The sequence below is a fragment of the Mobula hypostoma genome, chromosome 17 (assembly GCF_963921235.1).
Source record: "Mobula hypostoma chromosome 17, sMobHyp1.1, whole genome shotgun sequence".
NCBI classification, from domain to species: domain Eukaryota; kingdom Metazoa; phylum Chordata; class Chondrichthyes; order Myliobatiformes; family Myliobatidae; genus Mobula; species Mobula hypostoma.
Window position 1 is genome coordinate 62807135 of NC_086113.1, and position 17214 is coordinate 62824348.

Sequence of the window (17214 nt, forward strand, 5' to 3'; positions counted from 1 at the left end):
ACATGCACCTCACACGTTACGTCAACTTGTCAAGATTCAGGCCATGCCACTCAGAGACTTGTGCTCATATTTTCTGTGACTATATTTACTGAGTTTTGCACGCTGACCCAGAGGGTTGATGTTTCATTTCGTTGTATGGCAACAAATTGGAACTGGAACTTATTGTTATCCCCTCCATCCACTCAGTCCCAGTCCCTCCGTAACCTCTTCACTGTCCCCTCCATCCCTTCAGTCCCAGTCACTCTGTAACCTCCTCTCTCTCTCCCCTCCATCCCCTCGGTCCCACTTCCAACGTAACCTCCTCTCTCTCCCCTCCATCCCCTCAGTCCCACTCCCTCCGTAACCTCCTCTCTCCCCTCCATCCCCTCAGTCCCACTTCCTCCGTAACCTCCTCTCACTCCCTCCATCCACTCAATCCCACTTCCTCCGTAACCTCCTCTCTCCCCTCCATCCCCTCAGTCCCACTCCCTCCGTAACCTCCTCTTTCCCCTCCATCCCCTCAGTCCCACTTCCTCCGTAACCTCCTCTCTCCCCTCCATCCACTCAGTCCCAGTCCCTCCATAACCTCTTCACTGTCCCCTCCATCCCTTCAGTCCCAGTCACTCTGTAACCTCCTCTCTCTCTCCCCTCCATCCCCTCAGTCCCAGTCCCTCCGTAACCTCTTCTCTTCCCCTCCATCCCCTCAGTCCCACTCCCTTCGTAACCTCCTCTCTCCCCTCCATCCCCTCAGTCCCACTTCCAACATAACCTCCTCTCTCTCCCCTCCATCCCCTCGGTCCCACTTCCAACGTAACCTCCTCTCACTCCCTCCACCCACTCAATCCCACTTCCTCCGTAACCTCCTCTCTCCCCTCCATCCCCTCAGTCCCACTCCCTCCGTAACCTCCTCTCTCCCCTCCATCCCCTCAGTCCCACTTCCTCCGTAACCTCCTCTCTCCCCTCCATCCCCTCAGTCCCAGTCACTCTGTAACCTCTTCTCTCTCTCCCCTCCATCCCCTCAGTCCCACTCCCTCCGTAACCTCCTCTCTCCTCTCAGTTCCACTTCCTCCGTAACCTCCTCTCACTCCCTCCATCCACTCAATCCCACTTCCTCCGTAACCTCCTCTCTCCCCTCCATCCCCTCAGTCCCACTCCCTCCGTAACCTCCTCTCTCCCCTCCATCCCCTCAGTCCCACTCCCTCCGTAACCTCCTCTCTCCCCTCCATCCCCTCAGTCCCACTTCCTCCGTAACCTCCTCTCTCCCCTCCATCCCCTCAGTCCCAGTCACTCTGTAACCTCTTCTCTCTCTCCCCTCCATCCCCTCAGTCCCACTTCCTCCGTAACCTCCTCTCTCCCCTCCATCCCCTCAGTCCCACTTCCTCTCCATAACCTCCTCTCTCCCTTCCATCCCCTCAGTCCCACTTCCAATGTAACCTCCTCTCTCCCTTCCATCCACTCAGTCCCAGTCCCTCCGTAACCTCTTCTCTTCCCCTCCATCCCCTCAGTCCCACTCCCTTCGTAACCTCCTCTCTCCCCTCCATCCCCTCAGTCCCACTTCCAACATAACCTCCTCTCTCTCCCCTCCATCCCCTCGGTCCCACTTCCAACGTAACCTCCTCTCACTCCCTCCACCCACTCAATCCCACTTCCTCCGTAACCTCCTCTCTCCCCTCCATCCCCTCAGTCCCACTCCCTCCGTAACCTCCTCTCTCCCCTCCATCCCCTCAGTCCCACTTCCTCCGTAACCTCCTCTCTCCCCTCCATCCCCTCAGTCCCAGTCACTCTGTAACCTCTTCTCTCTCTCCCCTCCATCCCCTCAGTCCCACTCCCTCCGTAACCTCCTCTCTCCCCTCCATCCCCTCAGTCCCACTTCCTCCGTAACCTCCTCTCACTCCCTCCATCCCCTCAGTCCCACTTCCTCCGTAACCTCCTCTCTCCCCTCCATCCCCTCAGTCCCACTCCCTCCGTAACCTCCTCTCTCCCCTCCATCCTCTCAGTCCCACTTCCTCCGTAACCTCCTCTCTCCCCTCCATCCCCTCAGTCCCAGTCACTCTGTAACCTCTTCTCTCTCTCCCCTCCATCCCCTCAGTCCCACTTCCTCCGTAACCTCCTCTCACTCCCTCCATCCCCTCAGTCCCACTTCCTCCGTAACCTCCTCTCTCCCCTCCATCCCCTCAGTCCCACTCCCTCCGTAACCTCCTCTCTCCCCTCCATCCTCTCAGTCCCACTTCCTCCGTAACCTCCTCTCTCCCCTCCATCCCCTCAGTCCCAGTCACTCTGTAACCTCTTCTCTCTCTCCCCTCCATCCCCTCAGTCCCACTTCCTCCGTAACCTCCTCTCTCCCCTCCATCCCCTCAGTCCCACTTCCTCTCCATAACCTCCTCTCTCCCTTCCATCCCCTCAGTCCCACTTCCAATGTAACCTCCTCTCTCCCTTCCATCCACTCAGTCCCAGTCCCTCCGTAACCTCTTCTCTGTCCCCTCCATCCCCTCAGTCCCAGTCACTCTGTAACCTCCTCTCTCTCTCCCCTCCATCCCCTCAGTCCCACTTCCAACATAACCTCCTCTCTCTCCCCTCCATCCCCTCAGTCCCACTTCCTCCGTAACCTCCTCTCTCCCCTCCATCCCCTCAGTCCCACTTCCAATGTAACCTCCTCTCTCCCTTCCATCCACTCAGTCCCAGTCCCTCCGTAACCTCTTCTCTGTCCCCTCCATCCCCTCAGTCCTAGTCACTCTGTAACCTCCTCTCTCTCTCCCCCTCCATCCCCTCAGTCCCACTTCCTCCGTAACCTCCTCTCTCCCTTCCATCCACTCAGTCCCAGTCACTCCATAACCTCCTCTCTCCCCTCCATCCCCTCAGTCCCACTTCCTCCATAACCTCCTCTCTCCCCTCCATCTCCTCAGTCCCCTTTCCTCCGTAACCTCCTCTCTCCCCTCCATCCCCTCAGTCCCACTTCCTCCATAACCTTCTCTCTCCCTTCCATTCCCCCCAATCCCTCTCCCTCCATGACCTCGTCTCTCTCCCCTCCATCCTCTCAGTCCCATTTCCTCCGTAACCTCCTCTCACTCCCCTGTCCTTTACCTCACTGGTAGGTAGGGGTAATTTAACCTGCCAGCCCTCTGGAACGTGAGGAAAACTCACAGAGTCACAGGAGGAACTTGCAAACTCTGTACAAGCCGCACTGAGCTGGGTCTGTGGAGCTTTGAGGAAGGGGGCCTCCAATTGTCCCAGCGTGATCCACCAATTTAAAGGCAGGATCTACAGAGCCCCTCCTTCCTCAAATTCTGCTCAACAATGCACAATTCAGATCAATCCCCACTGCCACTAACCAGTTCAGCCCACCTAATTACAGAACATCTTGCCAACGCTGGCCCCCTAGGCCTGAGTCGACGTAGTAGTAGTAATTACAGAACATCAAACAGTACAGCTCAGGACAGGCCCTTTGGCCCATCGTGTACGCGTTGACCCCAAAGATTAAACTAAATCTTTCCATCAGAATATGATCCATTTCCCTTCACTCCCTGTGTTCTCATGCGCCTAAACATCTCTGAACTATGTTATCATGTCTGCCACCAGCACCAATCCTGGTAGCATGTTCCTAGCACCTAACACAATCTCTTTAAAATAAAACCTCAGATAGCTTCCTTAAATTTTACTCCCTTCACCTTAACCTTATTTGGCATTTCTGTTCCGGAAGCGGTAGCGTAGTGGTCAGCACAACGGTTTACAGTTCCAGCGACCTGAGTTCGATTCCAGCTGCTACCTATAAGGAGCTTGTACGTTCTCCCTGTGACCATGTAGGTTTCCTCCGGGTGTTCCGGTTTCCTCCCACAGCCCAAAGAGTGTAAATTATATCATGATTAGGCTAGGATTAAATTAGGGGGTTGCTGGTAGTGTGTGTCTCAAACAGCCGAACAGCGTATTCTGCACTGTATCTCAATAAATGGATAAATAAAATTAACCTTGCATGACTCACCTTGCTAGTCATTTAAACTGTGGGCTATTTTAAACAGGAATAGTAATTCAACGATGAAGATGCCCACCACCCTGGCCATTCCCGTTCCTCTCTTCTCTGCCCTGGGCTTGAAAGCCTGGACGTTCAGACTCCAAAACAGCTTCTTCTTCACTGTTATATCAACTTCCTCGTTTGCATCCCCTTCCCAGTGGTGCTGCCACATTCTTGGACTCCTATCAGTATCACTAACATAACCTTTTGTACTACAATGCAATCTTTGTGCCATTCGGGTGTTTTGTGGTTGTTGTTGCTGTTTTCATTGTGACCATGGACACTGCTCTGTGATCTTCACAGGAGCAAGGTACAGTATTTCATTGTGTATATGACAACTTAATCTACTCTAAGGTAAGACATGCAGAACTAATGCAGGCAAATGGGATTACTGTAGATTGACCAAAGAGTCTGTTCCAGCATTCTGCAGCTCTGTAGAGACAGGGACATCAGCACGTGGTGTGGGGCCGAGCTCTATAACCAACCCATGCAGCCTGTGGTGACATCCATACTGAGTGCGTGTCTGCACTTGATTATAGCCTACTGTAAGACTACCGTCTCTCCAGCATCCCACAATTAGTCTGATAGAACATGCCACAATGCAGCCTGCAGTGGAGCAAGGATGTACTCACATTTTCTCCACGGGGTCTGCAGCCGGCTGTTGTTCCTTGCCATTAGGAATCCCTTGGTCGAAGACGACTGTTTCTGTGTTTGCCAAGCAAAATCCATTTGACCGCATGATTTCTGTGGAGAGAGTGAGAATGCACACAGTGCTGGGTTGTTTCAGAGGAGTACTGTACCAACTAATGGCTTCAATGCCAGGGAACATGGCTGGTCCCCAGTGTCAGGCCAGGTTGCCCTGGCTCAATGCATGGTTTGCACCGAGGAAGGCCAGACCCCTACCCAGCCTCAGATGGGTAACCACACCTCACAATATTCTCCTGGGTCCCAGTAGTTCCTTTCTACCCCATCTCTCAGGCTTCCAGTCCTTTCAACTCCTCCCATGTCCAAATATTCTCTTTCTACCCATATTCTCTCTACCCTCCTCCTCTCCTGCCCCCATTCTCTCTGCTGACATGTTCCCTCTGTTCTCTCACTCCCTCTCCCATTCTCCTCCCTATCTCTCACCCACACCACACTGTTCCCTTCAGCCTGCCCTCTCTTGCTTCATTCCCCTTGACAAGGGAATGCCAGTTTAGATTTGTTAGAAGACAGGGACTCTCAATGTTTTATGATACAAAACCTTGAGAACATGCATCATCTAGCTCAAGGATATTTGCTATCACACTGTTATGAGACAATTGAACAGTCCCTTAGTATAATAAAATGGACTTGCGACCTCACAATCTACCCAAATTGGCCTTTGCCCCTTGTTGTCTACCTTCACCTACTGCCACTTTCTCTGTAATAGTAACAATACAGCCACAGAGTCATAGAGAAGCACAACACAAATACAGGCCCTTCGGCCCATCTAGTCCATGTCGAACCTATTTAATCTGCCTACTCCCATCCACCGGCACCAGCAACATAGCCCTCCATACCCCTACTATCCATGTACTGTACCTATCCACACTTCTCTTAAACATTGAAATCGGGCTCACATGGGTCTCCTCTGTAACCTGTACATGGTCCATGAAGTTGATGCTACTTTGCCTCACCATTATAGACCCTGTGTCCATTTCCTTAGAAAATACAGATGCAAAGAATGCATTTAAGATCTCTCCCATCTGTTTTGGCTCCACACATGGATTACCATTCTGGTCTTCCAGAGGACCAATTTTGTCCCTTGCAGACCTTTTGCTGTTAATATACCTAGAGAATCCCTTATGATTCTCCTTCAACTTGTGTGCTGGTGAACTTCATGCCTTCTGATTTCTTTCTTAAGTGTTCTCTTGCATTCCCTGTACTCCATAAGCACCTCATTTGTTCCTACTTGTCCATAACTGCAACGCGCCTCCTTTTTTCTCTTAACCAGGGCCTCAATATCTGAAAGCCAAGGTTCCCTACATTTGGTATCTTTTACCTTTTACTCTGACAGGGACATATAAGCTTTGTACTCTTAAAATTTCGTTTTTGAAGGTTTCCCACTTTCCAAGTTCTCCTTTGCCAGAAAACAACATGTCCCAGTCCACACTTGCCAGATCATTCCTGATACCATCAACATCGGCCTTTCTCCAAGTTAGAATCTCAACCTGCAGACCAGATCTATCTCCTTGCATATTGACTTTGAAACTAATGGTTGGTGTCAAAGTGGTTGTTGTGACGCGTCTAAGTGCAGTAGTGTAGTGGGTAGTGCTTGTCGCTCTCACTTTCAGCTTCCAGCGCTGGCGAGCAATCTTCTGAACAGCAGAGGTGAATGTGCAAGTCTCTCCCTGCCAGTACACAGCCTCTTCAACAACAAACCTCGTGCAGTGCCTCCTCCTGTCAGACTTAGGCTGAGTTACAGAGGGTGGGAAGGAGGTCTGGCCCCTGCATGTTCCCTCTATTCTCTCCCATTCTCCCTGACTGCTCCCTATCTCTCACCCACACCAGCCTGCTCCCTTCTGCCTGCCCTCTCTTGCTTCATTTCCCCTTGTCAAGGGAAGTCCAGTTCAGATTTGTTGGAGGACAGGAACTGTCAATGTTTTGAGCCCCGACAGAGGATTTTAAATTCCTTTCCTCCCACAGATGCTGTACAACCTACTGAATTTCTCCAGCAGGTTGTTTGTTGTTTGTCGGATGGGTTTCAGCCAGCCACTGATGTGCTCCCCCTCAGCCCTGACCCCATCAGTCTCTGGGTTAAACATTTTGCCGGACCCCCTCCCCCGACACCTCCCTCACTACTTTACATCACTGTGCAGGGATCTCCACGTCCCAGCCAGAGCAGAACCAGAGGCTCTTCGATTCCTCCTTTTGTCACTTCCCCTACCCTTGTGGTTTCAGCCTCAGTGCCAGGAAGCTCCTAGCTACAGTCTTTGGTTTGCACTGTTAACAGGAGTGGTGCCCCACGCAGCCTTTCGAACTGCGCCTTGTAAGGCATGAAAATGCCCGATGCCAGCCTTTCAGGTCTGAGTCGATGGTATCATCATAACGGGTCATTGCTGGAGGAAGCTGGCACTTTCTTTCTGAATTCTTTCCTCTTGTAACGAAACTGATGCAGCCACATAGATGCTTTGGCCAAAAAAGCACTCCAGTGCCTCTACTTCCTCAAAAGGCTAAGGAATTTTTCTATAATCTCAATGACTCACCAATTTTTATAGATGCACCATAGAAAGCATTCTATCCGGCAGCTGCTCCCAGAATAGGAAGAAATTGCAGATAATTGTAGACACATCTAAGTCCATCTCAAAAAGCAGTCTCCTCTGCATGAACTCTTGTCTACCTTTTCTTCTGTTTTGGGAAAATAGGCAACATATCAAAGATCCCACTCAATCTGGACATTTTCTCTTCTCCCCCTGCCCATCAGGCAGAAGATACAAAACCTTGAGAACGTGCATCATCTAGCTCAAGAACATGTGCTATCACACTGTTATGAGACAATTGAACTGTCCCTTAGTACAATAAATGGACTCTCGACCTCGCAATCTACTCAAAATTGACCTTTGCACCTAATTGTCTACCTTCACCTATTGTCACTTTCACTGTAATAGCAACAATATAGTCACAGAGTCTTAGAGAAGAACAACACAGAAACAGGCCCTTTGGCCCATCAAGTCCATGCCAAAACAATTTAATCTACCAACTCCCAATGACCTGCACTGGGACCATAGCCCTCCATATCCCTATCATCCATGTACCTATCCAAACTTCTCCTTAATGCCGAAATCAGGCTCGAATGGACCACTTGTGCTGGCAGCTCATTCCACGCTTTCCCACACTTTCATGACCCTCTGAGTGAAGAAGTTTCCCTTCATGTTCCCCTTAAACTTCTCACATTTCACCCTTAACCCCTGAACTCTAGTTGCAGTCCCACCCAACCTCAGTGGAAAAAGCCTGTCTGAATATGTGCTATCCTGGACCCCTTATAATTTTGTATATCTCTATCAAATCTCCTCTCAATCATCTATATTCTAAGGAATATAGTCCTAATCTATTTAATCTTTCCTTATAACTCCTGTATTCCACACCCAGCAACACCCTTGAAAAATTTCTCTGCAATTTTGCAACCTCGTTTACATCTTTCCTGTAGGTAGGTGACCAAAACTGCATACAATATTCCAAATTAGGCCTCACCAATATCTTATACAACTTAAGAGGGCCAACGTGTCAAAAGCTTTCTTTATGACCCTATCTATCTGTGACGCCACTTTCAACAAATTATGCGCCTGTATACCGAGATCCTTTTGTTCTACCACACTCCTCAATACCATACTGTTCACTGTGTAAGGTCTACCCTGGTTGGTCCTACTGGAGAACAACACTTCACTCTTGTCTGCATTAAATTCCATTTGCCATTTTTCAGTCCATTTTTCCAGCTGATCCAGATCCCTCTGCAAGCCATGATAGCCTTCCTCACTGTCCACCACACCCCCAATCTTGATCTCACCTCCGAAATTGCCAATTCAGCTAATCACATTATCATCCAGATCATTGATAGAGATGACAAACAACACTGATCCCTGTGGCATACAACTAATCACAGGACACCAGTCAGAGAGGCAACTCTCTACTGCCACTCCCTGGCTTTTCCAGCAAAGCCAGTGTCTAATCTAATTTACTACCTTATCCTGAATGATAAGTGACTGAACCTTCCTGACCAGCCTCTCATGCAGGACCTTGTCAAGTGCCTTACTAAAGTCATCCACTGCCTTGCCTTCATCCACTTTTCTGGTAACTTCCTCAAAAAACCCTGTAAGATTGGTTAGACATGACCTACCTACCATACTGACTATCCTTAATCAGTCCATGTCTATCCAAATACTTATATATCTGGTCCCTTAGAATACCTCCAATAACTTTTCCCACAACTGATGTCAAATTCACTAGCCCATAATTTCCTGGTTTCTGTTTAGAGCCTCTTTTAAACAGTGGAACAAAATTAGCTATCGTCCAATCTCTGACACCTCTCCTGTCACTAAGGATGATTTAAATACCTCTGCTAGGGCCCTGGCAATATCTGCACTTGCCTTCCATAGCATCCAAGGGAAGAACTTGTCAGACCCTGGGGATTTATCCACCCTGATTTGCCTCAGGGTAGCAAACATATCCTCCTCTGTAATCTGTACATGGTCCATGAAGTTGATGGTATTTTGCCTCACTTCTATAGACTCTGTGTTCATTTCCCAAGGAAATACAGGTGTAAAAATTAATTTATGATCTCCCCCATCTCTTTTGGCTCCACACACAGATTACTAATCTGGTCTTCCAGAGGACCAGTTTTGTCCCTTACAATCCTTTTGCTCTCAACATACCTGTAGGATCTCTTAGGATTCTCCTTCACCTTGTCTGCTAGAGCAAATTTATGCCTTCTTTTAGCCTTCCTGATTTATTTCTTAAGTGTTCTCTTGCATTCCCTGTACTCCATAAGCATCTCATTTGTTCCTACTTACCTATACCTGCTACACACCTTTTTTCTCTTAACCAGGGCCTCAATATCTTTTGAAAGCCAAGTTCCCCTACACTTGTTATCTTTACCCTTTATTCTGACAGGGATATACAAGCTTTGTACTCTCAAAATTTTGCTTTGGAAGGCTCCCACTTCCCAAATTCACCTTTGCCTGTCCCAATCCACACTTGCCAGATTATTCCTGATACCATCAAAATTGACCTTTCTCCAATTTAGAACCTCAGTCCATGGACCAGAACTATTTCCTTGCATATTTACTTTGAAACTAATGGCATTGTGGTCTCTGGATGCAAAATGTTCCCTTTCACAAACTTCTGTCACCTGCCGTGTCTCATTGCCTAATAGCAGATCCAGTATCAAATGCTCTCTCATTGGGACTTCTGCGTACTGATGAAGGAAGCTTCCCTAAATGCTTTTGACAAACTCTGTCCTACCTAGTTCTTTTATAGTATGTGATTCCCAGTTCAACCTTGTGGAAGGTTAAAATTACCTACTACAACAACCATGTGTTTCTTGCAACAGTCTGGGATCTCTTTATAAATCTGTTCCTCTAGACCCCCAGAACTGTTTGGTGGTCTGTAATATAGCCCCATTAACATGGTCATACCTTTTTTATTTCTCATTTCCACCCATAATGCCAAGTCAAGTTCAAGTTCTCCAGTCTGTCCTGATTGAGCAATGCCGTGTCATTTTCCCTGACTAGTAATGCCACCCTCCTCTTTCAATCCCTCCTGCTCTGTCATGTCTGAAACAGCGCAACCCCGGAATACTAAGCTGCCAGTCCTGCCCCTCCTCTTTCCAAGTCTCAGTAATGGCTACAGTATCATAATTCTAGGTGTTGATCCTTGCGACGGGGTGAATATGGTCGGAGTGGACGTGGCAGGATGAATACGGTCGGAGTGGACGTGGCAGGATGAATACGGTCGGAGTGGACGTGGCAGGATGAATACGGTCGGAGTGGACGTGGCAGGATGAATACGGTCGGAGTGGACGTGGCAGGATGAATACGGTCGGAGTGGACGTGGCAGGATGAATACGGTCGGAGTGGACGTGGCAGGATGAATACGGTCGGAGTGGACGTGGCAGGATGAATACGGTCGGAGTGGACGTGGCAGGATGAATACGGTCGGAGTGGAGGAGACGGGATGAATGGCCAATTTACATGCTCTATGACAATCACCATGAAAGATATCCTGGATTTTTTTTTTTAAAAGCTAATAGTTTTGCTGCTACACTTTCCAACATTTCTGTTATGGTAAAGATTGACAAGTTTTGGGGTCACCGGCCTTGAGGGAAGACTATCCACCCCATCATCCTTCAAGAGTCTAACTGCAAGACAGAATAGCAGCTATATAATATAATGTAACATCTACCATGAAAGCACTATGATGCACTTCAAAACAATTAAAAGGAAACCTTATGTAATAAACAAAAGACCTGCTGGTGGGAAAGATTTAAGAAATAATAATCTGGCTGAGGAATAATGGTCACCCGGAGAAACATCAATAGTGATAGTGACACTTCCTTCGAACTAAAGGTGTAGCAATGGGCACTCGCATGGGTCCCAGCTATGCCTGCCTTTTTGTTGGTTATGTGGAACAGTCTGTTCCAAGCCTACACTGGCATCACTCCCCAACTCTTTCTTCGCTACACTGATAACTGCATTGGTGTTGCCTTCTGCACGCATGCTGAGCTCGTCGACTTCATCAACTTCCACCCTGGCCTCAAATTCACCTGGTTCATTACAAACATTTCCCTCCCCTTTCTCAATCTCACTGTCTCCATCTCTGGAGACAGCTTACCTACTGACACCTTTCATAAATCAACTCATTTTTTACAGCTACTTGGACCATACATCTTCCCACCCTGTCACTTGTAAAAATGCCATCCCCTTCTCTCGGTTTCTCCATTTCCACTGTATCTGCTCTCAGGATGAGGCTTTTCATTCCAGGACTAATGAGATGTCTTCCTTCTTCCAAGAAAGAGGCTTCCCTTCCTTCACCATCAATGTGGCCTCAACCACGTCTCTTCCATTTCGAGCATGTCTGCCCTCACCCCATCCACCTGCCACCCTACCAGGGATAGGGTTCCTCTTGTCCTCACCCACCACCCCACCAGCCTCCGCATCCAGCACATAATTCAATAACTTCCGCTGCCTCCAAGGGGTCCCTCTATAAAGCACATCTTTCCCTCCCCTCCCCACATTCTGCTTTCTGCAGGGATCGCTCCCTACGTGATTCCCTTGCCCATTTGTTCCTCCCCACCTATCTCCCTCCTGGTACTTATCTTTGCAAACGGAACAAGTGCTACAGCTGCCCTACGTCTCCTCCCTGACTACCATTCAGGGCCCCAAACAAGTGAAATGACCCTTCACCGGTGAGTCTGTTGGGGCCATGTACTGTATCCAGTGCTCCTGGTGTGACCTCCTGTATATCGCCGAGACCTGATGTAGAATGGGAGACTGCTTTGCTGAGAACCTATGCTCCATCTACCAGAAAAAACAGGATCTCCCAGTGGCCACCCCTTTCAATTCTACTTCACATTCCCATTCCAACATGCCAGTCCTTGGCCTCCTATATTTGCCAGAATGAGGCCACACTCAGGTTGGAGCAGCAACACCTTATGGGTAGCCTCCAACCTGATGGCATGAACATCGATTTCTCAGTCTTCCAGTAATTGTCCCCCCTCTCCGTTCACCATTCCCCATCCCCTTTTCCCTCTCTCTCCTTACTTGCCTAACACCTCTCTCTGGTGCTCCTCCCCCTTCCAGTACCTCCATGGTCTTCTGTCCTCTCCCGTCAGATTCGCCCTTCATCTCTTTCACCAATCGACTTCCCAGTTCACACCTCTCCCTCTCCCGGTTTCACCTATCTACTGCGATGTAATTCTTCGTCCCTTCCTCCCCTCCCCGCACCTTCTCATCTCTTTTTTCCAGTCCTGATGGAAGTTCTCAGTCCAAAAAAGTTGCAGTGAAATCAAAGCAAAAAGAATCAAATACTGGTCTTAAGGTGTTGTACTTAAACGCACGCAGCATAAGGAATAAGGTGGATGACCTTGTTGTACAGCTACAGATTGGCAGGTATGATATTGTGGCCATCACTGAGACCTGGCTAAAGGATGCATGTCTCTGGGAGCTGAACGTCCAAGGATACATGGTGTATCGGAAGGATAGGAAGGTAGGCAGAGGGGGAGGCATGGCTTTATTGGTAAGAAATGATATTAAATCATTAGAAAGAGGTGATATAGGATCAGAAGGTGCAGAATCTTTATGCGTTGAGCTAAGGAATAGCGGGGGTAAAAGGACCCTGATGGCAGTTATTTATAGGCCTCCAAACAGCTGCAGGGATGTGGACTACAAATTACAACTGGAAATAGAAAAGGCTTGTCAGAAGGGCAGTGTTATGATAATTGTGGGGGATTTTAACATGCGAGTAGATTGGAAAAATCAGGTCGGCACTGGATCTCAAGAGAGAGAATTTGTAGAATGTCTGCGAGATTGGTTTTTAGAACAGCTTGTTGTTGAGCCCACTAGGGGATCGGCTGTACTGGATTGGATATTGTGTAATGAACCGGAGGTGATTGGAGAGATTGAGGTGAAGGAACCCTTAGGAGGCAGTGATCATAACATGATTGCGTTCACTGTGAAATTAGAAAAAGAGAAGCCAAAATCTGATGTGTCGGTATTTCAGTGGAGTAAAGGAAATTACAGTGAGAGAAACTACAGAGAGAGGAACTGGCCAAAGTTGACTGGAAAGAGACACTGGTGGGAAAGACGGCAGAGCAGCAGTGGCTGGAGTTTATGCGAGAAGTGAGGAAGGTGCAAGACAGGTATATTCCAAAAAAGAAGAAATTTTCGAGTGGAAAAAGGATGCAACCGTGGTTGACAAGAGAAGTCAAAGCCAAAGTTAAAGCAAAGGAGAGGGCATACAAGGAAGCAAAAATTAGTGGGAAGACAGAGGATTGGGAAGTTTTTAAAACCTTACAAAAGGAAACCAAGAAGGTCATTAAGAGAGAAAAGATTAACTATGAAAGGAAACTAGCAAATAATATCAAAGAGGATACTAAAAGCTTTTTCAAGTATATAAAGAGTAAAAGACAGGTATAGGACCAACAGAAAATGATACTGGAGAAATTGTAATGGGAGATGAGGAGATGGCAGAGGAACTGAACAAGTATTTTGCATCAGTCTTCACTGAGGAAGACAGCAGGATACCGGACACTCAAGGGTGGCAGGGAAGAGAAGTGTGCGCAGTCACAATTATGACAGAGAAAGTACTCAGGAAGCTGAATAGGCTAAAGATAGATAAATCTCCTGGACCAGATGGAATGCACCCTCGTGTTCTGAAGGAAGTAGCTGTGGAGATTGCGGAGGCATTAGCGATGATCTTTCAAAAGTCGATAGATTCTGGCATGGTTCCGGAAGACTGGAAGATTGCAAATGTCACTCCGCTATTTAAGAAGGGGGCAAGGAAGCAAAAAGGAAATTATAGACCTGTTAGCTTGACTTCGGTGGTTGGGAAGTTGTTGGAGTTGATTGTCAAGGATGAGGTTACAGAGTACCTGGAGGCATATGACAAGATAGGCAGAACTCAGCATGGATTTCTTAAAGGAAAATCCTGCCTGACAAACCTATTACATTTTTTTGAGGAAATTACCAGTAGGCTAGACAAGGGAGATGCAGTGGATGTTGTATATCTGGATTTTCAGAAGGCCTTTGACAAGGTGCCACACATGAGGCTACTTAACAAGATAAGAGCCCATGGAATTACAGGAAAGTTACATACGTGGATAGAGAGTTGGCTGATTGGCAGGAAACAGAGAGTGGGAATAAAGGGATCCTATTCTGGTTGGCTGCCGGTTACCAGTGGTGTTCCACAGGGATCAGTGTTGGGGCCGCTTCTTTTTACATTGTACATCAACGATTTGGATTATGGAATAGATGGCTTTGTGGCTAAGTTTGCTGACGATACGAAGATAGGTGCAGGGGCCGGTAGTGCTGAGGAAACGGAGAGTCTGCAGAGAGACTTGGATAGATTGGAAGAATGGGCAGAGAAGTGGCAAATGAAGTACAATGTTGGAAAGTGTATGGTTATGCACTTTGGCAGAAAAAATAAACGGGCAGACTATTATTTAAATGGGGAAAGAATTCGAAGTTCTGAGATGCAACGGGACTTGGGAGTCCTCGTACAGGATTCCCTTAAAGTTAACCTCCAGGTTGAGTCAGTAGTGAAGAAGGCAAATGCAATGTTGGCATTCATTTCTAGAGGAATAGAGTATAGGAGCAGGGATGTAATGTTGAGGCTCTATAAGGCGCTGGTGAGACCTCACTTGGAGTACTGTGGCAGTTTTGGTCTCCTTATTTAAGAAAGGATGTGCTGACGTTGGAGAGGGTACAGAGAAGATTCACTAGAATGATTCCAGGAATGAGAGGGTTAACATATGAGGAACGTTTGTCCGCTCTTGGACTGTATTCCTTGGAGTTTAGAAGAATGAGGGGAGACCTCATAGAAACATTTCGAATGTTAAAAGGCATGGACAGAGTGGATGTGGCAAAGTTGTTTCCCATGATGGGGGAGTCTAGTACGAGAGGGCATGACTTCAGGATTGAAGGGCGCCCTTTCAGAACAGAAATGCAAAGAAATTTTTTTAAGTCAGAGGGTGGTGAATCTATGGAATTTGTTGCCACGGGCAGCAGTGGAGGCGAAGTCATTGGGCGTATTTAAGGCAGAGATTGATAGGTATCTGAGTAGCCAGGGCATCAAAGGTTATGGTGAGAAGGCGGGGCAGTGGGACTAAATAGGATAAAATGGATCAGCTCATGATAAAATGGCAGAGCAGACTCGATGGGCCGAATGGCCTACTTCTGCTCCTTTGTCTTATGGTCTTATGGACTTTTTTCCATAGATGCTGCCTGATCTGCTGAGTTCTTCCAGCATTTTGTGTGTGTTGCTTGGATTTCCAGCATCTGCAGATTTGCTTTTGTTATGGATAGTAATAGATTGGAGCTGAATGTAAATGCACTGGTGGAATGTACTGATGTATAGCTCAAAATTACATACAGGTAAGTGTGAGGTTACACATTTGACAGGAAGAATGAGGAGAGGCAATATAAAGGATATATAAAACTGAACAGCATATTGACTAGTTGCATCATGGTCTGGTATTGAAACTGTCGTGATCCGGTCCGTAAAGTCCGCATTCCGGTTCACTGTCTGGTCCATCAATCCGTATTGCAGGTGTTCCAGTTTTCCCTTGTTCTGTTGGTGCCTTAATTGAAGCACATGATTCTCATTTTGGGCTGGCTACATAAACAGCTCCTGGGTTCAGCTTCAGTTGCTGGACTGTCCCCTTCCCCTTCTTTCTGTAGCCTCGCCTGCTACCTTTGCCTGTGTCCTCGCCTGTAACACCGCCAGGGCAAGATCGGGGCCTTGCTGTGTCTAGATAAGGAACTGTCTTTCGTTGTTTGGAACTGTCTCTTTATGTCCTTGCCTTCGCTAGGTAGGTCCAGCCGTTTGCAGCTACCTAGAGTTGGGAACTGTCTGTGTCCACACCTTCGCTAGGTAGGTCCGGCCGTTTGCTGCTACCTCAAGTTGAGAACTGTGTCTGTGTCCACACCATTGCTAGGTAGGTCCGGCCGTTTGCCACTACCTTGTGTCGAGAACCATCTCTGTGCCCTCGCCTCCGCTGGGTAGGTCCGGCCATTTGCCGCCACCTTGAGTGGAGATCTGTCTCTCAGTGTTTTGTGTATGAGTTCCGGCCCTATGTCCTGCTCCCTAGGAGGGGTCCTGACTCTTTGGAGAGCCCTGGCCCCAAGTCCTGTTCCCAAGGAGGGGTCCTGGCTCTGTGTTCCACATTTCTGTTCTCCCTCGACCAAGGCTCTGTGTTCCTGTTCTCCCTCGACCAAGTCAAGGCTTCGTGTTCTCGTCCTGTCCATGTGTCTCACCCCGCCCAGAAGCACCTCACCCAGCTTGGTACTGGGGCTCCCTCGTCCAGTCCTGTTGCCACTCCTTGTCCTGTAGCCATGTCTTGTCCTTGCCTAGATACAACCATGTAACCATATAACAATTTCAGCACGGAAACAGGCCATCTCAGCCCTTCTAGTCCGTGCCGAACGCTTACTCTCACCTAGTCCCACCGACCTGCACTCAGCCCATAACCCTCCATTCCTTTCCTGTCCATATAGCTATCCAATTTTACTTTAAATGACAACATCGAACCTGCCTCTACCACTTCTGCTGGAAGCTTGTTCCACACAGCTACCACTCTCTGAGTAAAGAAGTTCCCCCTCATGTTACCCCTAAACTTTTGCCCCCTCTCAACTCAAGTCCTCTTGTTTGAATCTCCCCCACTCTCAATGGAAAAAGCCTAACCACGTCAACTCTATCTATCCCCCTCATAATTTTAAACACCTCCATCAAGTCCCCCCTTGACCTTCTACGCTCCAAAGAATAAAGACCCAACTCGTTCAACCTTTCTCTGTAACTTAGGTGCTGAAACCCAGGTAACATTCTAGTCAATCTTCTCTGTATTCTCTCTATTTTGTTGACATCTTTCCTATAATTCAGTGACTAGAACTGTACACAATACTCCAAATTTTGCCTTACCAATGCTTTGTACAATTTTAACATTACATCCCAATTCCTATACTCAACGCTCTGATTTATAAATGCCAGCATTCCAAAAG

At 47.9% G+C, this 17214-nt stretch overlaps 1 protein-coding gene across 1 annotated transcript in view; it reads right to left on the minus strand.

Annotated features, from left to right (window-relative positions):
- Positions 1 to 17214, minus strand: part of pxdc1b (PX domain containing 1b) — a 66332-nt gene that overhangs the window by 26073 nt on the left and 23045 nt on the right. Inside the window, exon 4 of the mRNA XM_063070017.1 lies at positions 4618 to 4729. Within this exon, the coding sequence (XP_062926087.1) occupies positions 4618 to 4729 (112 nt within the window). The remainder of the gene's footprint in view (positions 1 to 4617; positions 4730 to 17214) is intronic.